This window comes from Mastigoproctus giganteus, chromosome 4 (genome assembly GCF_048544385.1).
Source record: "Mastigoproctus giganteus isolate SK-2022 chromosome 4, ASM4854438v1, whole genome shotgun sequence".
Taxonomy (NCBI): Eukaryota; Metazoa; Arthropoda; class Arachnida; order Uropygi; family Thelyphonidae; genus Mastigoproctus; species Mastigoproctus giganteus.
Window position 1 is genome coordinate 113,780,550 of NC_143578.1, and position 21,402 is coordinate 113,801,951.

The 21,402-nt window shown below is 35.4% G+C and overlaps 2 protein-coding genes across 5 annotated transcripts in view; one reads left to right on the forward strand and one right to left on the reverse strand.

Annotated features, from left to right (window-relative positions):
* The window catches only part of LOC150087000 (latrophilin Cirl-like), a 285,427-nt gene extending 274,231 nt beyond the window's left edge, over positions 1-11,196 (forward strand). For 3 of the 4 annotated variants that reach the window (XM_090372889.1, XM_090372890.1, XM_090372891.1), the window contains 2 exons: positions 2,418-2,490; positions 10,003-11,196. In XM_090372889.1, the coding sequence (XP_090229015.1) occupies positions 2,418-2,490; positions 10,003-10,826 (897 nt within the window). In that variant the 3' untranslated portion in view covers positions 10,827-11,196. The remainder of the gene's footprint in view (positions 1-2,417; positions 2,491-10,002) is intronic. The other variant, XM_090372892.1, reaches the window with a different exon arrangement.
* LOC150087001 (degenerin del-1-like) overlaps positions 1-21,402 on the reverse strand; it is a 54,770-nt gene that overhangs the window by 17,514 nt on the left and 15,854 nt on the right. The window lies entirely within an intron of this gene.

The following is a 21,402-nucleotide window of genomic DNA, read 5'->3' on the forward strand; positions in this document are numbered from 1 at the left end:
TTGAAAGAGTCAAAAGATGGGTGATGTGCTTAGTAATACTGGTGAAGGTGTACCCATCTACAGAGTTTGGTAACTGTAAAGCGCAGGGGACCTGATTGAAGTCTATAAGCATGAGAAGGGATAGTAAAATGAATGATGATGATGAAATTTTCATGGTTATAAATGATACTTGAACTACAGGCCATAAATAGGGAAAAAGTTTTACACTGTGGAACAAATTCCTTGCAAATGATTCCTCTTGCCTTTTGAAGGAGGTGATCAACATCATTTTGGTTTCTGATTCTTGAAAATGAAATTTTTTTTTTTTTGTCTTGGAGAGCAACTGTAGGAAGCTTTCTTTTAACTATTAATTTATATATTTGGAATATACCTCCATGAATAGTTTTATTTTTAAGCCATCAACAAATATGCAAGAGTACTGATATTCCTGAATGTTCTGAAAAACAGTTCAACTGTTCAAGAATGGTTATCAGCCATGCCAACAAAAGCTTGAACTCTTTTTGGAAAATTTAAAGACTTGCCTGTATGGTATAGTTAACAAAGGTGCATGCAAAAAAATGTATTAATGTGTCACCTGATCCAGGCCATTCGTTAAACTGGTTACTGCCCCATAAAAAATAGTTTTATGTATTTTTGACTAGAAGTTTGGTTACATTTGGACACTGATTCCTGGCTGATAATCTTTTTGTTTATGAGCTACTTTTAAAGATTCATTTTTCCCATTTTGATATATATATATATATCAAAATATATGAATGCATCCAACAAAAGTAAAATTTTATTAAATTATTATTCTTATTTTGGTAATTATGCAGTGTTTATACAAGAAGTCTGGATTTATCATATTCACTTTTTTTTTTTATAATTTCAGTATGAGTTTATTTAAACAGAGTTCGACAGAGTTGCAGTTAACTGAATTTCTCTGACAGTATTAAAAAAAAACTGAACACAGTGAATGGTAATATAGACCTGTTTTGTAATCATCATTCATCTTTTGAGACAACATTGGCATTTTTTTTTTCTGAATAATTGACAGTAAGCATGCATAAGTGGTTTAAAATGTCGTCTAGAATTTCAAAGGAAAAAAAAAAACTAGTCATCATTTAGTTATAAATTAATTAGAAAACAATCTTGCTATTATTTTACCTTCTTTGTGTTGGGCTAAGGTAAATAAAGCCAACGTGAGAATGACGAGAAACATCGTATAGCTTATGCAGAAAATTAGTTTCCCCGACACCAGACTCTAGCGCTGTTCAGACGGTAGGTGTAATCGGTCTGGAGCAGAAATCGAGAAGGATATATTGCTTGACAGGTAGGCGTGGCAAATGATGAAATGATTGGTGGTGGACGCAACAGAGGACAAGCTACTGTGTAGGCATTGGTTGGCATTATAATGTGTATTTATGAGTAAAGAACGGTGCATAATAGTTTTGTAATGAACGGTAAACAGGTAATAGTAGCGATGAATCTTTTAAAGATGGAAGAAATTTGTAAGGAAAATAAAATGTTCGTTGATTTTTTGATGAAAACTAAATTAATAAAAGTTTTGTTATGTTTATTTTTATGTTCTTCATTATGTTTTTTTTCTCATCATTAAAATCAGATTTTTGGAGTTCATGAGTGTTTTTGCTATACTGTTGATTTAGGTTTGGTTATGAAAAAAAGGAAAAGGTTTCTTTATTTTTCATAACCTGACCTCAAATGGTAGTTTAGGAAATAATAGAAACAGTTTCCTTATATTTAGTGACCTAACCTTAGACATTAGGTTAGGAAATAATATAAGAAAAGAAAGAAAGAAAGAAAAAAATACATATATATAGTGAATAGCTGTTGAGGTGTTAATTGACGTTATGATATGTGTGTATCTGCACGAGTGTCTTTAAAAATAAAAGTAGAGTAATAAAAAAAATATTTTGTTAATAAACAATTCATGCGCTAGTCCACATGATTCTAAAGAAAAAAGGTTAGGTTACCCCCTCCATTTCAGGAAGGATTCAAGTGGAGGTAACCTGACCTTTTTTCACCATTATGGAAAGTATTCATTAGGACAAGCTACCATTAGTGCTTCTGAGTGCTCCTAAAATGATACTAACCAATGTTATAGTGTGTTGTGTTGGCGCACCAATCAGCACATCGTTTGCCATGCCTACCTGTCAATAAATATATTATTCTGAACTTTGCTCCAGACCGATAACACCTACCATTTGTTTACCAAGCGAGCAGCGCTAGAGTGCCGTATCGGGAAACTAATTTTCCACGTAAGTTATCCGACGGTTCTCACGTTGGCTTTCTTTACCTTTGCTGGGTATTGATCTATTTACTGCACTCATCATGTTTGCCTTGCAGATGCTGCACTAAAATTTCTATTTTTTTCTCCCTTTAAAAAAAAAATTAATGATTATGCAATTGATTTACAGGAGGTGACAGAGGAACCAGACAACCGAACAAAACCCGAAAACTCCACTGTCAATCTAGTTTCCACCATACCAGGCAAGTATATAATAATTATAAGATATTTAGTTATGTACAGTTGCTATAATTTATTTGAGGGACAAAATATTGTGCTTCCCACTGAATGAAATGGAACATGAGCATTGCAAAAGACAAATAAATCCACCAAGTGTCAATTTTTACTTCAGAAAATGATGATTTCAGTACAGTGTTGTTACTAGTCATCATGTGATTCCATTGTATGCAGAACAATAGAGAAAAATTTTGTCAATTTTTTTACTATGCAAAGAATTTTTGGGATCCTTTAGATAGTATCCAGTTACAGATTCCATTACAATAGGAAGGGTGAAATTCCTTCTACAATATACCATGGCGCCTCCATAGCCAGGTGGGCAGAGCAGCAGTGCGTGCACACGCTTCTTGATTAGACTGGGGTTCAAGCCCGTAACCACCAAATACGGAGAATGCGGAAAGGTCAGGGAATGACCACTGCATAGCCCCGGAGCAATATGCAATATGTCCTTAGTTGCTAATGCTCCTAAAAACAAAAAAAAAAAAACAATATACCATTAAAGAAATGACAACACTCTATTGAATTGTAACAGGATTTATTTTCACTTCATGTATTGATCCATTGTTGAGGAGCACTCATCAATGAACTTTCAATAAAAGAACTATTTATGCTAGTATATTTACAAATTAAAAGTATAAAACTGAAAAATTTTTCAGTTTTATTCCTGTGTATTCTTATAAACATTTCCAAAATATATATGGTGAAAATGAACCTATTACATTGAAGTGTTGCATTTTCTTTATTCTTATATTGGGGATGGAGAAATATTTAGAAATGTTTATAATTAGGCAGCCATAGAACATTTTATGCTAATAGATTTAAGCTGTTTTTATAGGTTATTCTATATTAGCATAATTCATGTAATTGCAGGATAGAATATGTATTCCGTTATAGGGCCTCCCCTATATCCCAGCATTTATTACTTCTAGCACATTATGTGCTGTGCACAGTTATGGTTCCAGGAGCATGAACGTGGCATGAGTTGGCACATTTTAACCAAGTAAAGAACTGAGTGTAGTTGTAAGATTATGTCTAGAGATATTATCATTCCTTTTTTGTGTAAATTATCAAATATTGCATTCTTAATCACTAACTGATTTAAAAAGTCCAGGGCATACATTTTCAGTGTCATTTTATCACTTTTGTTGCATACTCAGTAGGTTATTTATTAGAAGCACACTACTTACTGTATGGAGAACATATGTACTCCTGCATGCCAGTGTACATAGTCAGATAACTCTGGTCATTTGCTGACACTTGTGATGATAAGGTGGTAAAGCAATATGGCCCAATTTTTAGTGTGCCATTGTGTTCAGGCACAACATGTCAGAAGCATATAAAATGAACAGTCAGTCAAACATTTGCAAGCAAAGATGGATACTGCTTGCCCATATAATGTCTTAGTATGGCTATCCCCCCATACAGTGCATCATATTGTGTAGCCTAAGTGGGTAAAATTTTTTTAATGGCCAAATTCTCTAAGCTTGCTTCCTTGTATCATTTTCCTACTATTAATACTGACAAGTTAGTTTAACTTCTGTTCCGGGTAAAATAATGGAGTCGCTGGTTAAAGATGCATTGCAGGATCATCTAGACAAGACTGCAGCAATAATTCAGACACAGCATGGGTTTGTTAAGGGAAAGTCTTGTCTGACAAATTTGATAGGATATTATGATGTGGCTACAAAGGAACTGGATGCAAAAAATAATTTTGATATCATATATTTGGATTTCAGGAAAGCTTTTGACACTGTTGCGCATGGAAGACTATTGTACAAATTTTAGCACAATGGTATTAAGGGTAAGTTGCTACAATGGATAAAAGGATGGTTAAGTGCAAGAAGACAGAGGGTGGTAATCAATGGGTGCTGCTCTTCGTGGACTAATGTTATTAGTGGAGTCCCACAGGGTTCGGTGTTTGAGGTCTGGAGGCCTCATTTTAGGAAGGATGTAGATTTGCTTGAGCGTATACAGAGAAGGGCAACAAGATTGGTGAGGGGAATGAAGGGATCCTCTTACCAAGAGAGGCTTAAGTTCTGCAAATTGCAGTGGCTGGAGACTAGGCACCTGCGCGGTGATCTGATTGAGGTGTATAAGGCCTTGAATGGGTTGAGCATGCTGAATTCTGATGGGATCCTTCCACTTGTTCAGATTACAAACCTAAGGGGGCATAAATTCAAATTAAGAAAAGACAGATGTAGAATAGATGTGTGGAAATTTGCCTTTAGCCAGCGGGTGGTTAATTGCTGGAACAAACTTCCATCTGTCATTGTGGAAGTTGATAGGTTGAATAAATTTAAGGAGGAACTGGACAGGCATTTGGAGGGAATGGTGTGTTTTTTTTTTTTGGCTGATGCTGCATAAGCTCATACATTTGCTTTCTTGCATCACATGCCACTACTAAAACCTTTGAGGTGTTGCCTGCAGTGAAAAATCGCCACAACTGGTTGTTGTGGTGCTCCTAACTTGCTGCATCTAGAAGGTTGGAAAAATCCAGGATATGTAGAAAACAGATAGAGCAGTAAGTTTCATTGTTAGCAGAGACTGCTAAGCATATGTTTCTAGAGAACTCCATTGAAAGTTCTAGAACCTTCCAGGAACATCCCGACCTTTCTTCAGCATGTAACAATATTCTAGAATGTTATGGAACATTCTCGAGTGTTGTAGTTTTCGAATTTTATGGAACATTCTCGAGTCTAGAAAGCTCCAGAAATAAAATAGATGGAAAAAAGATGATTAAACCAACTACACATCTTGGTTTTCGGTCATTATTAACCAAAAATATTTGAAAACTGAGGATGATGCAAACTTTTTAAGCACATATCTGAGTTTTTGAACATATTTCCTACGGGAATCTGTTGAAATTATTTCTGGGAGGAAATTGATGTTGACCATTATTATCAGTAGTGATTATTCAGGCATTAAGAATCTGCACATAAACGAATCACTAGGTGGCTTTGATCACAGTGTATTGATTTGGGATTTAATTAAAGATGTAACTACCACTAAGGGTAAAGAGAAGGGCTTTTGCTTTCGTAAAGGTAATTACAGTGGTCTCAGACAGTTTTTAAATTCTATACAGTGAGAACAGTTGATGATGTTACCATCGGCAAATTCTAAATGGGAAGCATTCAAGGAATTATTCAGAGAAGTTACTAGGCTTTTCATACCAACTAAGAAATGCTCTTCAAAGTATAATAGATGTCAGATGAATTGATGAGACTTGTGGCAGCAAAGAAAAATACATGGGATGCATATAAATTATCAGGCAACACAGAAGCCTATGGTAGATATAAGCTAGTCTGTATCCAAGTCACAAAGGAAGGCAGATTAAGAGAAATGTGTGGTGCAAAGATTCTTCACTTACATAAAAAGTAGAAGGAAGGGGATGAATTGAATTGGTCCACTTCATATTGATGGTTCAACTGTTGATGATCTGCTCAAGTTGCTGACAAACATGATGAGTATTTTGTATCTACATTCATATATGAGGAATTCTTTGGGAAGGAAATATCAAAAGTTTATCAAACTGTAGAGAGCTAAATGATTTTGTAATAACTAAAAGGAAATTGGAAGAGAACTTGTTTAAATTAAACATAAGAAAGGTACCTGGAGTGGATAGGAGCTATCCAATTATATTCAAGGAGGCAGTGAAGGAAGTAAGCAAACCTTTAGTCATCATTGGATTCAGGGGAGGTCCCTGCAGACTGGAGATGTGTAAATGTATTCACAATTCAAAGGGCAACATGAGTAATTACAGACCTGTTAGTTTAATTTCTGTTCCAGGGAAAATAATGGAGTCACTGGTAAAAGTTGTTGTTGTTATTTGGTTTTTAGGAGCATTAGCAACTAAGGCCATATTGCTCTGGGGATATGCGGTGGTCATTCCCTGACCTTTCCGCATCCTCCGTATTTGGTGGTCACGGGCTTGAACGCCGGTCTAATCAAGAAGTGTGTGCTACGCACTGCTGCTCCTGCCCACCTGGCTACTGAGATTCCAGTAAAAGAAGTATTGCAGGATCATCTAGACAAGGCTGCAATTATACTTCAGACACAGCATGGGTTTTTAAGGGGAAATCTTCTCTGACCAATTTAATTGGATACTACAATGTGGTCACAGATGAACTGGATGCAAAAAATAATTTTGATATCATATACTTGGATTCCAGGAAAGCTTTTGATACTGTTACACATAAGACTGCCGTACAAATTGGAGCAGTGTGGCATTAAGGGCTAGTTGCTGGTATAGATAAAGGGATGGTTGAGTGGTAATCAATGGACTAATGTTATTAGTGGAGTTTCCCAGGGTTTGTTATTCGGCCCATTGTTTTCTCTATTTATCAGTGATGTTGATGAAGGCATATCAGGCGTAATGTCCAAGTTTGCAAACGATACAAAGGTTGGCAGGGTGATTAATGATAGAAATGACAGTATGCTACTGCAATAGGATCTATCAAACTTAAATGGATGGGCTGAGAAGTAGCAATACTTCAGTACTTTATACAGGCCTGGAGGCCTCATTTTAGGAAGAATGTAGAGCTGCTGGAATGAGTACAGAGAAGGTCAGCAAGACTGGTGGGAGAACAAAGGGGGTGCTCTTACCAGTAAAGGTTCGAATCCTGAAAATTGCTGCATCTTGACCAAGCACCTGTGAGGTGATCTGATTTAGGTGTTTACGGCTTTGAATGGATTGAACAAGCTCAATCAATGCTGATGGGATTCTTCCTCTTACTCAGACTGCACACATGAGGCACAAATTCATATTGAGAAAGGACAGTTGCAGAACATATGTGCAGAAGTTTGCCTTTAGCCAGAGGGTGATTGATTTCTGGAACAAACTTCCATCTGTTGATAGCCTAAATAAATTCAAGGAAGAACTAGACAAACTATTGGAGGGGATGAATAGGTGAAATGGGAGAAGTATTTTTTCTTTTTTTTTGGCTGATGCTGTATAACCTTGCTTTCTGGCATCATTTGTCATTATTAATGCTAATAAATAACATTTGCATGTCTGTACACTTCACTTCCCACTTCAAAACATCCCACGTTTTCAATTGGATTGAGGCCAATCAAGATGGATGATATCCTCACTGTGTTCTTTGAACCACCTGTGCTCAGTGCAGGCAAAATGACACAGCATATTATCATTTTGGAAGATCCCGTTTCTCTTCAGGAAAAACTGAAACATGGTCTCCTAATAGCTGCCAGTAGACTTCACCAGTAAAATGTTGGTCCATATGCATCAGTGGTTGTAATTCTTGCCAGAAAAACATGCTTCATATTAAGCAACCATCACCACTACCTGCTTGGACAGTGGGACACCGTGCAAGATGGGCCCATGGAGTTGTATTAATTGTACCACATGAAGGCATCTGTTGGCAACTTCCACCAAGTATTTGGACTCATTTTACCAGCGCATCTATTTTCTGTCAATTTAGTGTGTTATTGACACTACAACATTCTCTCTACGATGATCAGCAGTGAGGAGAGTGTGTCTCTTTACATTTGAGTGTGTGGCACATCATCATATGAGATATTGTTCTTGCAATTCCTCGTATCATATTGTGATTTCAACTGGTGCACAGTGACCTGCTGTTGAGCCTGTACAGTACACTGCACTCTTCACTCTCCATGAATATCCATCCACCTTGTATAATCTTTTATAGTTCTGTTAGTGGCAGATGGTGTGACCCTTCAGCACCCTTCTTTGTATACCTTTATTACAGTGGGCGATGAGCAACTGACAAGACATGCCATTTTCGATAACCTGATGCACAAGCTCCTACAGTCCTGCCCTTTTGAAACTCCATGATATCGTTACTATGTTCTATAATTGCTACTGTATCACTTTGACTTGTACGACCTGATGCGAATTACCACTGCCCTAGTGTACAAAGCTGTTTAGCTTTTTATACTGTGAGCTATGCAGCATAGTCCATTATGGATGGGGTGATCACTGAGTGTATATACAGTATATTTATGCACACACATATAGGAATGCTTCTCTATATCATTAACTAATCTTGTTGCTCCTCGCAGTACCTTTCTAACAGATTCACATCTTACCTGAAATAGAGGTTCCAGATATGGCCTGACAAATGCTGTATGTGATGGACTAATTATATCTTTATCACTATTATCAAAATTTCTGTATATCGTGGATAAAATACTATGTATTATTCTGGCAGCTTGTTTACATTGTTAAGAGAATTTCATATTGGATTGCACAGTTATTTCTGTCTTTCATTATCGGTTGCCTTAAGTTTATTGCTTTCCAAGTAATAAGATAATCTGAGATTACTAATACCCAATTGTAGAGTCTTATCTTTCCCACTATTCTACTTGAAACTATAATTTTTTCATAGTAACTGAACATTTTATATAGGTCTTGTTGAAGGAGCACATCTTGTTTATGACCCTCCCAACTTTTGTATCATCGGCAGACTTTGACCTTTAATTTTCACTAATCTGCATTAATAATACCTTTATTAATACAGATTAGTGACAAGCTTTGAAGCTTATGCAAGCAAATTATAACATATAGCATTCTCATAAATGCATGCTGATACTGTTTATATATATGCATCTGTATATTTTTCATCCAGGTTCTGAAATGTCCTTTTGAACAGCTGTAAAATTTTTGCATTCATTTTGAAATAAGTTGTTTTCAACCATGCATGCACACACACACATATATATATATACATAGGATATTTTTTCACTTATTTTGATCCTAGAGTAGGTCTGATTGTTTGCTACACATTTCCATTACACCCTGTATATATGCAGGACTAAGTAGATTAGTGGCATGACTATCTTACTGCCTTTCAGTAATTTCTGTCTGTTTGTATTTACCTGCAGAAAACAGCTTAGTGTTTGAAGTGTGCTGCCTCATAAGAGATGTCACAAATTCATTTATTGTGAAATCTTTACTTAGACATATCTATTTAGCATATTAGTTTACCTCTAACACTTAGCTGAATTACTAAAAGATGATTATCCTTCATGCGAGATGACCTTGACCTCCTTCAACATCAATTAGTTTTATATAATAAGATTATAGAACATAGCAATTTTTTTAAATATTGCTGCTGTTTTTATTCAACTTTAGCCTTGTGAGATATTGACTTAATTCATACCTGGTAAATTGAACTACCTTATGGAAATTTTTATTATTTCCACATCAAACTCTGTAATATTTGGTTCACAGAAAAACAGAGCAAATTTTAACGTGTGCTCCTTAATGATAGATCCATTTTTAAAATTATACAAAAGTATGTATTTAGTAAAAATATTATCCATATTTAGTACCATTTTTCTAAGTTGCTTAACAGCCAATAATTTTGAAGATCCGTAGAGTTGAAATTATTTCCTAATTTTTCAGATTTTTTATGTAAAGAAATTGAAATAACAATTAAATATCCATTTGCTTTTTTCATTAGAGAAGTACTTAAGGTTTCTTTTCCTTTCTCCTGTAGGTCCCCTATATACTTCATCAATAAGCAACCAGGATGATGACAGAGAAGATATATGTGAACCCCCTGAAGCAGTGTTAAGTTCTGTAGGCTGTAATTCACTTGATCGACCTACAAGAGAGGGAAGCATCCCAGCTGTTGCTACTTTAGGAGAACTTACTTCTCAGAGAGACCTTAAATACAACGTTTGGATCCCTCCACAATGGCAGCATCATCTTCGAAGGCATGAACTCTCTCCTTACCAGCAGTATCTGGGATCTTCAGATTTTTATGGGCCTTTTACTGAACATATTTATGAAACTATTGAAGAAGGTTCCTTAGCAGCAAGTGACTATGGGTGCTCTCCAGCTCATTATCGCTCATTAGGAGGGGATTATTGTTATGGTGAACGCTCAGACATCAGCCAACATTCATCATCTAGTTATGGATATGATCAGAGACCACTTCTCATTGCTGCTCTTCCCTATCATCAGGGTCACTCAGTTTATGGTACTCCTAGAAACTATTCTTCAACTACTTATTCCTCCACCCCACACACTGACCGGCAGCGCCGCCGTCATGAACGCTCACATAGAAGCCATCGACGTTCATCAAGTGATAAAGCAGCAGCTGGTCTTCATGCCCACTCTGCCTCTACTCAGGAGATTCCGAACCACAGTTCACATGACGTGACAGACCAAGAGAGCTGGACTCTTCCTGATTTACTTAGGTGTCCTAGTGACAATGCTGTAGTTATGGCTGTGTTAGATGGGGAAAAAGTTGTCAGTAGGATTCAGCCAGAAGGTGATGGCCCATTACCACACTATAACTTGAGTACTTATTGCTGATAATTTATCTCATGCTGTGTGACACAATGGCTACAAAGGTGCTCCTAACTAGTGATATGGTTTTCACTATATATATACATTGTGTCACTAATAATAAACTGTAAAATGATATAAAAGACTTATAGGAACTGAAGTAATTATTAAAAACTGGACTTCCGTCTTTCAGATGCTTCAACCTGATTGGCTGCTTGTAAATATTTCATAAATGCACACCAGCTATCTGCGTTGCGGTGTAAAGTTGTATAGCACCTAGTCTTTAACGGCCTAGTCGTGGTTTTCTCTGTTTACATCTACTTATAAAAGAGTCTTTTGTTGCTAAAATACAGAGCAGCTTTGTTTTGTTTGTTTTTAAAACAGTAAAGAAACAAAAATCTGGAGAACTCATTGTCATATACTAAAGTCAAATCAATCATGTTATACATTCCACCATGCCTCTTTTCATGTACATAAACTGGTAATTCTGGAACATTAAAGAAATAATAAAAAAAATATTCAAGGATAACTTAACTAGATTTAATTTTATGCCACTTTGAAGACACTGGCAATCAGGAATCCACAGAAAAGAAAATAACAACTGAACTTGCCCCTTCAAAAGGTTTGTATGAAACAAAAATACTTTTTATTTATGATATAGAATTATATCATGAATTTTTGATCATTCTCTGAGAGTCTTCACTTTACATTTATTTTGCAAACATAAAAATAATACAGAGAGAAGAACTAGCCACATTATAACATATTCAAATAATTCCATTTTCTTTTCTCTAAAGGGAACAAATTATTTTGCATCCAAAATACTTTTGGGAGTTTCTGAAAGAAGGCTACATTTTTTTGTAACTGAATACACTTATCAAAGATTTAGATATCTTAAGTAACTATATAATATTTACACACACACACATGCAAGTTAAAATCTGTTTTTGTGCTATGTAAAAAGTTTTAAAAAAAATAATAATAATACAGGACAAAACCTGAATAACATTACAGTCTGATATAAATTTTTAAAAAGTAGTAAGTTGTACGTACCACTTTTGAGAAGATATGAACTGAATTTGCTTTGATATTCCATCAAATATTGATCTCTACCTGGGATGTTTCCTCTAAAACCACTTGAGTATGCCGAGAAGTAGAGGTAACCAGTGAGCTTTCTTTGTTATTCAGGCATTCAATTTATGCTGCATAACTTTTTCGACATGTTTTCATAGGCACTGTTCCTCTTTTTTTGGTGTATGTTCATATTTATTAGCAGACTCACACTTTTGTGACCCAAGTTATAAATTGCCCTGTAGTGGCATATATAATTTAAATCAGTACGAGTGCATCTGTCAGCATTCATTAATAGTTAGTTAAACTGAAAGCTCATTGAACCAACTTTTTCTTCATTGTTGCTTGAAGAGTGGTTTCGTTTAAATATTTTTTGAAATTTATAACCTACAGAAATTCAGGCCCAGTTCCAGCAAGTCTCTTCATGGTACTGAAGCACTAGGTGTTAAGAACCTTTCATGTTAATGGTTTCTTAAAAAAAAATCCCCTTTGTCAGTTTATGGATATGTAATACCTTATGTACCACTGAATATGGTAATGAATGAAGGTAGAGTAGTACAATATAATATTTGATGTTTTGTAATGAAAATTCATGTTGACAACTTCAGTACTACTGAAAGTTGTAGGCTTGTACCGATTTATGTAAGAGGATATTGGTCACCCTCTGAAAGCTGCATGCTACTACGTATGAAGTAGAAGATCGGAGAAGGCAAAAATACTGAGAAATAAATATGATTTGGTATCAATTGAAATAAGTGGCTAAGGAGTGAATATCTCTCATAGATTAAGAAAGAAAGCAATGAAATCATTTTCTTGTATATCTTATAGAAACTCGAACATTTTGATAACTGCAGTTGACATTCAGCTAAAATAAAGTTTTCCAGTTCTCAAATAAAAAAAAATATATATAATAATAAAACTGTTTGCAGTCCCTTGCACGTACACAGAAGCAAATGATTTCTTTGATTAAATAAAATGCTACAGAAAATTAAATATTTTTTTTGGTGATCTGTCTTATGAAATTGTTACATTTAAATAGCAAGGTTTTTGAGTTAACATATTAGAATTAATTACCATTAAGTGTTGTACAGGTGGGATATATAAGTTTTTTGTCGTTAGCTTAAAAAATTATCTGTCTTAGTTGTCCTGCTGTATTAAGTGTCATTGAACATCTTAAGGTTAATTTGCATGACTTACCAAATGCTCCATTTGTGTACATGGTCAAAAGCAAGATTATGTTTGCTACAAAATGCATCAATATCATATTGTGAAGTAAATCGCCAAGTAAACTCTGAGGAGAAATATATTGCTGTTTATAATATGTGCCATGCAAGGTAACTTGCTTCGTGATCTAAGACTACTGAAAAATGCATAAAACATAGTTTACTCTAAGCTGTGTACACAAATAAGGATTTTGCCAACTCATAATGTTTAATAGCTCTCATGTGCTTCTGAAATCTTTATGCTAATAATATGATGTGACTTCTAGTAATTATTTGATTTGCAGCTCATCATCCAGTTCACTTATTTAGGAATGTTGTAAATAAAGCAGCATTAATCATTTTATTGCACCACTGTTTTGGACTACACTAAGCAAAACTATTAGTGAACTGTGAAGAATATCAGTGGCATAATAAGATATATATTGGTGTTCAAAGAAAGTGCATCACCTAGGAATTTCACATTTCTAACCATTTTTTGTGATGGTATGTTACATTAGCATTAGTAGAGGCATTTGATGCAAGAAAGCAAGCTTATGCAGCATCAGCCAAAAAAAAAAAACCCACTTCACCCCTCTGTTCATTCAAAATACCTGTCCAGCTGAGCCTTAAACTTATTTAGGCTATCAACCTCCACCACAAGGGATGGCAGTCTGTTCCACCAACCAACCACCCGCTGGCTAAAGGCAAATTTCCGCACGTCTTTCCTCAATTTGAATTTATGCCCTCTCAGGTGATTTTTCTGAGCTAGAGGAAGAATCCCATCAGCATTGAGCATGCTTAAACCATTCAAGGCTTTATACACCTCTATCAGATCACCTCGCTGGTGCCTAGTCTCCAGACACTGTAATTTGCAAAACTTAAGCCTTTCTTCGTAAGAGCACCCCTTTGTTCCATTCACTAATCTTGTTGCCCTTCTCTGTACTCGTTCCAGCAGCTCTACATCCTTCTTGAAATGAGGCCTCCAGACCTGTACACAGTACTCTAGGTGACCATTGCCTTATACAATGGAATAATCACCTCCTTATCCCTGCTGGAAAAATTCCTGTATATCATTGACAATACTCCATGAGCTACTCTTGCAGCCCGTCTGCACTGCTCAGAGAACTTCATATCTGCCTGCACAACCACCCCCAAGTCCCTTTCATTCTCTACCACTGTCAGTGTAGTACCACAGAGTTGATACGTTGCTCTGGGGTTGCTGTTTCCCATGTGTAGTACTTTACATTTGTCAATGTTAAACTTCATTTGCCACCTCTCAGCCCATCTGCTCAACCTTTCCAGATCCTGTTGCAGCAGCATAGTGTCAGTAGTGTCCTTGACAACCCTGCCAACCTTTGTATCATCTGCAAACTTGGACATTAAGCTTGATATACCATCATCAATATCATTTATAAATACAGAAAACAATAATGGACCCAACACTGAGCCCTGAGGGACTCCACTAATAACGTTAGTCCACGATGAGCAGTGTCCATTGATTACCACTCTCTGTCTTCTCCCCCTCAACCACCCCCTTATCCATAGCAGCAATTTGCCTCCAATGTCACACTGCTCCAATTTGTGTAGCAGTCTTCCATGTGCAACAGTATCAAAAGCCTTTCTAAGATCCAAGTATATAATATCAAAGTTATTCCCTGCATCCAGTTCTTTTGTGACTGCATCATAGTATCCAATCAAGTTGGTCAGGCAAGACTTCCCCTTAACAAAACCATGCTGTGTCTGAGCTATAACTGAAGTCTTGTCTAAATGATCCTGCAGTGCTTCTTTAACCAGTGCCTCCATTAATGACTAGCATCACAAATAGAAATAAAATAAAAGATATTTATTAATAGTTAAGTAACATTTGACAGGTGCTCTCAAAACATTCCAAAATGAGCATTTCAACCTTTATACAATGGTTTTGGTAAACACGACAATTATGGCTAAAATGTTTTCAGAAGTTCCCAGTTTGCTTCAATTTATCATTTTAAATGGAAAACAAAATGAAAAAGTTCACCAGGTGCAAACTAATATTTAGTTGAACTACCTCTGGCCCTGATGACGGCAGCACACCGTCGAGGCATTGACAAGATCAATTTCTGGAGATAATCAACTGATAGTTCGTGGTTCCAAACATGAATTATGAAGTTCACGAAGGGTCTTTGGTTTCTTTCTGGCAACTGCAGATTCCATACGATGCCAACAGTTCTCTATAGGATTCAGGTCCGCGCTGTTTCCTGGCTAGCCAAGAAATGTAAACAATTTGCCTTCCAATATAGCCAGGTATCCAGTGGCATTTACAGAACCTTTTATAAACTGCAAGTGACCTACTCTGCGATACGAAATGTATCCCCCATATCATTTGGCTGGTAGGGAATTTCACTGTAGACACCATACAGTCTGGATGGTATTCTTCACCATGTCTCTCATCCAAGAAAATAATTGACTTCCTCTGCTCAGAGGTCCATTTTGCATGCTCCTTACACCAAATTAACAGGGCTTCTTCTTAGGACGATAGGCTACAAGTCCATATTTGAAGAGTCATCTTCTAACTGTTACTGCACTTGCTACCACTCCTGTATGTTCTTTTCAGCTCAGATGAAGAAGCTTTACAGTTTTTAAGGAATAAGTGCTTCAAAACGCTGTCCTGTTTTGGCATAGAGACTTGTTTGCATCCGGTTCCTTTTTTCCTATTAGCAGAACCAGTATTCTTGAGTTTGGAAAGAAATCTACTTATTGTTGACTGATTACAAGACACTCTATAAGCAATATAATGGGAAGAATATCCTTCCTCACGTAAAGCAACAATAGCACTCTTTCTTCGTGGTGTCAACTGCACATAACACCATCCTGACACAAGTAAGGAATGACCGCAACTCTTGCAGAGCATGCTTATATAGCTGAAAGTAACAGCTGATGCAATCTGTAAGAAATATTGCCATATACTTACGTTATTTGGATGGCAATTACAATTTTAAGGGGTGATGCACTTTATCTGAACACCAGTGTAGAAAATTCACAAAAATACTCATTGTATACAAATGCTGCCTAAAGCACAAAAAATTAAACCTGGCTATATCTAGCATATCACTCTTACATTATACATTAATGATAATTTTTGATGCAATATAGTGCATTGAATGTGTTGTTTTGACTTATAGAAATGGTGAATAGCAATAAAAAGATCAGTTTTGCTAATGAGAAATATTAATGCTAGATTTAGTGGAGTTAGCAAGTTTTACAATCTCATGGCTATGGCTATGTATGTCCATGAGATTGTATGAAACAGCTAGCTCCAGTTTGGCAATACTATCTGAAGTAGTATTAAAGTAATAAGAGTAAAAAATCTTTATTTTTTATTACTCCCTAGGAATAAATTTGTATGAATTGGTCATTACCATGAAACAAGAATTGTACCATATTTGCAAAACATTATCATTTCAGTTTAAAGCAATCAATTTTCTTATAATCTGTTATTAAACCAATATATAAATAATGTTCAATTTAGGCTTTGTATGTTATTTTAAAATTTAAATAACAGATTGGCTTATCTTTCTCTCATTTTGTATATACTGTGTTAGCATTAGTAGAGGTATATGATGCAAGCTTATGCAGCATCAGCCAAAAAAAAAAAAAAAACCACTCCCATTTTGCCCCTCCATTCGTTCGAAATACCTGTCTAGCTGAGCCTTAAATTTATTTAGGCTATAACCTTCCACAACAAGGGATGGAAGTCTGTTCCAACTACCCGCTGGCTAAAGGCAAATTTCCGCACATCTGTCTTTCCTCAATTTGAATTTATGCCCTCTCAGGTGATTATTCTGAGCAAGAGGAAGAATCCCATCGGCATTGAGCATGCTCAAACCATTCAAGGTTTTATACACCTCTATCAGATCACCCCGCAGGTGCCTAGTCTCCAGACACTGTAATTTGCAGAACTTAAGCCTTTGTTCCATTCACTAATATTGTTGCCCTTCTCTGTACTCGTTCCAGCAACTCTACATTCTTTCTAAAATGAAGCCTCCTTATCCCTGCATATCATTGACAAGACATCATAAGCTACTCTTGCAGCCCATTTGCACTGCTCAGAGAACTTCATATCTGCCTGCACAATTACCCCCAAGTCCTTTTCATTCTCTACCACTGTCAGTGTAGTACAGTAGTACCACAGAGTTGATACGTTGCTCTGGGGTTTCTGTTTCCCATATGTAGTACTTTAGATTTGTCAATGTTAAACTTCATTTGCCACCTGTCAGCCCATCTGCTCAACCTTTCCAGATCCTGTTGCAGCAGCATAGTGTCAGTAGTGTCCTTAACAACTCTGCAAACTTGGACATTAAGCTTGATATACTATCATCAATATCATTTATAAATACAGAAAAGAATAACGGACCCAACACTGAACCCTGAGGGACTCCACGAAGAGCAGTGTCCATTGATTACCACTCTGTCTTCTCCCCAAGTGTTCCTCCATTACCATTAGTTTTCATTGTCCAGTGAGGTGACTTTCATCTGTTAATATTTCCAACAAAAGTGTGAAATCCTTTCCAATAGAAACTATTGACAAAATTGCAAACACTAGGTTGTTTCATTTTTGTCAAAAACTTTAACCAGTGAGGTGACTAAGTGCCAGCTGGTGCATAAATATGAAAACAGCTATGGAGATTGTCATGGACTCAACAGTTACATAACTGACGAGGTTAAATATTTTGTTATCTAAATCTTATGCTCAGAAATTCTATTATAATCTACCAGCGAAATTGTGTTATGGTGACTTATTTTGTCCTACATACATATTTTTCAGTGACTCTCATTTAATGAGAGAAAACTTCTGCATATTTTATTCTGATTCAGTATTGTCAAAATAATGTAAAACAAAGCAGCTTAAAATAAGCCGAAAAAAACACTATTTTCCCATTCCCCAAATAGTTTGTTGAATCCTACTTTAAATTTATTCAGACCACCTATTTCACAACAATAGTTGCATGTTTATTCTGACAATCATAATTTTTTTAAATTTATGGCATCCTTCTACGTATCATTCAAGAAAGAATAAAAAGAGCCATTAGCATTTAGTTTCCTTAACCCTTTTATAATCTTAAACATTTCAGTTAGGTCACCATGCAGATGTATAGTTCCTATATACTGCAATTTATAGAATCCCAGTCTTTATTGGTAAAATTCCTTTTTTTGTCCCCTCTCCCAACAAATTTTTTAGGTTTGTATCATTTTCTGAAGTGAGGTATTAAAGATATGATTCATTATGGAAATGTTATAATCTTTGTTGGTGTTCTTAGAAATATGGATTATTTTAAAATTACTTTATCAGCTGGATATGATGGTTCCGGTGATGACTTGGAGTATAATTTCATTCAACCTTGAACTGTATATTAAGTGATGCATCTCTTTTTGCCAGAATTTTTTTAGCATTAAATGCAAGTAACAGGATGTAAGGATGCCTAGCCTGTTTAGTATAAATCTTTAAAAGAATTCCTTATCATCCATGCATTGTACTAATCCTTTTTTAAATTTCTACGTCTATAGTTCTGCAAGATTAGGTTCAAGTCATTTCAGCATTTATTAATTGTTTGCTAAAAGAGTATTTTCTTATGTTCTATCTACAGATATTCTCTCTTAATTTAAGTATATCGTCTAGCCTGTGGTACCTGCAAAAGGAAAAAGATTATCTCATGCTTCAAGCCTTAAATATAAAGCCCCATTCAATTTCTCTCTGTAAGAATACGTTATTAATAAATTGTGAAAGCTATCTCCTTTCATTAGCTTTGCAAATCAATGCTGTGTCTGTGGAAGAAGCGAAGTTTGCCCCTATCGCTATACATGATAAAATAATTCTTTAAGTTCTGCATCCAGATACAAATGAGATTTTCCCCTTAATTTTTTCTGATTATTTGCTGTGTTTTTTCATCGCTTGACTAAAAATGGCAGTATTAAAGCTCTTCAATATTCTTCACAAACGACTTACAAACACTATTAATGGTAGCCTGAGTACTGGCGTTGACAGCTGTTTTTGTCATCTTGTTGGTATGATATTAATGTGAACGCCATCAGTCTATTGAGATCTGTAATATGTTAAAAGCATTTTGTTCTACTTTTTTATTGTAAATATAATTTGAAATCAGAAAAATGGTTTCATTTGACCTTTAAAGGAACAGGAGAATTATTTTCTGGTTCCTGTTGTTTATGTACACAAGTGTTATTGTTATTTAACTCATGTAACTAATTGTATATTTTTTATGCAGATATTACTGTAATTAGGAACTTTTACTTGTGATGTAGATAATTGAAAGAATTACCAAAGAACGTATGATTTCGTTATCATAAATTTTAACTGCCTAGCAGTAACACTGGTATATTTTGTATAACAAAAATGGAAAACGTAGAAATCTATTAGAATTAGGTTGATGCAAATTTTATTATTCCTCAAATATGGTTTTTACTTTCAATCTGTTTTTTTTATTACAATATATTCCAAGAATATAAGTTCACCTTTGTTTTTGCCTGAGTTAAAAATTAGTGCTTAATCATATTCATTGTATAAAAGTCAACTAAAGAGAGTGGCAAGCTTATTACAATACTTTATGTAGAAGTCACAAAACCAAAACTTCAGTCATAGGTGATGATATTCTCCGTTTCGGTACTATAGGTTTCTTTGCAAATATTGCCACAAGTACGGAAGCATTTCTTTATTATAAAAATCCTAAAACGAAAGGTATTAGTACTGTGCATGGGTTAAAGTTTGAGAAGATCCTTAATAATAGATTTGAATTTCTGTAGATCGCAATTTTCGAAAATGCATGTTGAAGAAAGGTTGTTCCAGAGAACAGAAGTAGAAGGATTAAATGAGGAAGAGAAAGAGTTCTGCGACTTTAGAGTTGGACAGTGAACGGATGTTGATTAGCTTGGAAAAGAGCGGCGGAATTACTGTTACCAATTCAGAAGAGCAGTGCTCAGTATCTAAGAAAAGGCAAGCATGCAGCAGAAAAAACTGAAGATCTGACACAGATAGTGGAGCGACTTCGTAAGAGAAGGATCATTAATTAATCTGACTGCTCTCTTTTGAATAGAGTCAAGGAGCTGGAGAGAGATTTTTGGAGGCATTCTCTCATATGTGGGAACAATGTTACGTGGTAAGGTGAATTTAGAATTTGAACAGAGTTAGTAGCTTTTTAGAAAAAAAGTAACGCCGAGAGCGAACCGTTTTTTTTTTTTTTAAGATATTATCTCAATATCTGATCTTGTCTAGAAATCATCGAAAAAGAGCAGAGGAACAAGACAGTACCGAGCTTTATAAGAATTGAATTATTATCTTCGCCCCATGGGAGAAATACCTGAAGATCGGCATTTAAGGAATTCGTCGTGGATACCCGAGAAGGCGAAATGTCATGCTTTCAATAAGAAACTGCCAGTTTTTAAGTTAAAGTGCAGGATTTTTTATCGACCTAAAAACTTAAGACGAATTGTTATTACTTCTAAGTTATACTCCAGAATATAATTATTTTTTAATTGGTTAAAAAAAAAAAAAACTTTAAAGTTCTGTGCTCGTGCACAGGCTCTGTTAATTTTCAATAGGTCTTCATTATCTTCGATTCTTTCTGCGCCGCTACTCAAATAAGATAGCCGAGAAACTTTTTTTATATACAAAGCTGGCATTACTGAAAATATTTGTTAATATTATCCGATTAAGAATAAAATGTGTCCCATTTCGAATTATATCATGCCTATCAACCCCCCCCCCCCCCAAAAAAAAAATTTTTTTTTCTGTTTATACTCCTGGACGACCAAACGGTCAGAGTTCTACGGGCGAGCTTTTGGCCCATCCGTCCCCTAGTTGGTGAAATGGCTAAAAGCTTCCATTTTCATGCACACATTCTAATTTGATTTTTATTAATTGTAAGGGAATACACAAAGGTTCAAAGTTATAATAAGCCTTTTAAAATTATGTTCTAAAAAGAAAAAATAGCATGTCAGTAAACACCAGACCAAATCCATTATTATTTTCTGTAATTCACTGGTTAAATTCACATTTAACCAGTCATGCAGCATTATTAAAAAAAAAAAATACATAGACTTTGCTGTCTGTGGCCTATTTATGAAAGTGTTCGTCTCTACAACGCAAGTATTTTTGAAACTTAAGGTTCTAAATAGGTTGTCAGGTTCACACAGACACTGCTCACCATACACTTCTTGAAAAATAGAAAACATACCAAACGCAGATTTGGGGATTGCACATAGGCCAGAATTTGAATGAAAAAAAGAAAAAAAGGTCAGATGTTCTTATAGTAAATCGATTTAGGTAATAGCTAATCTTA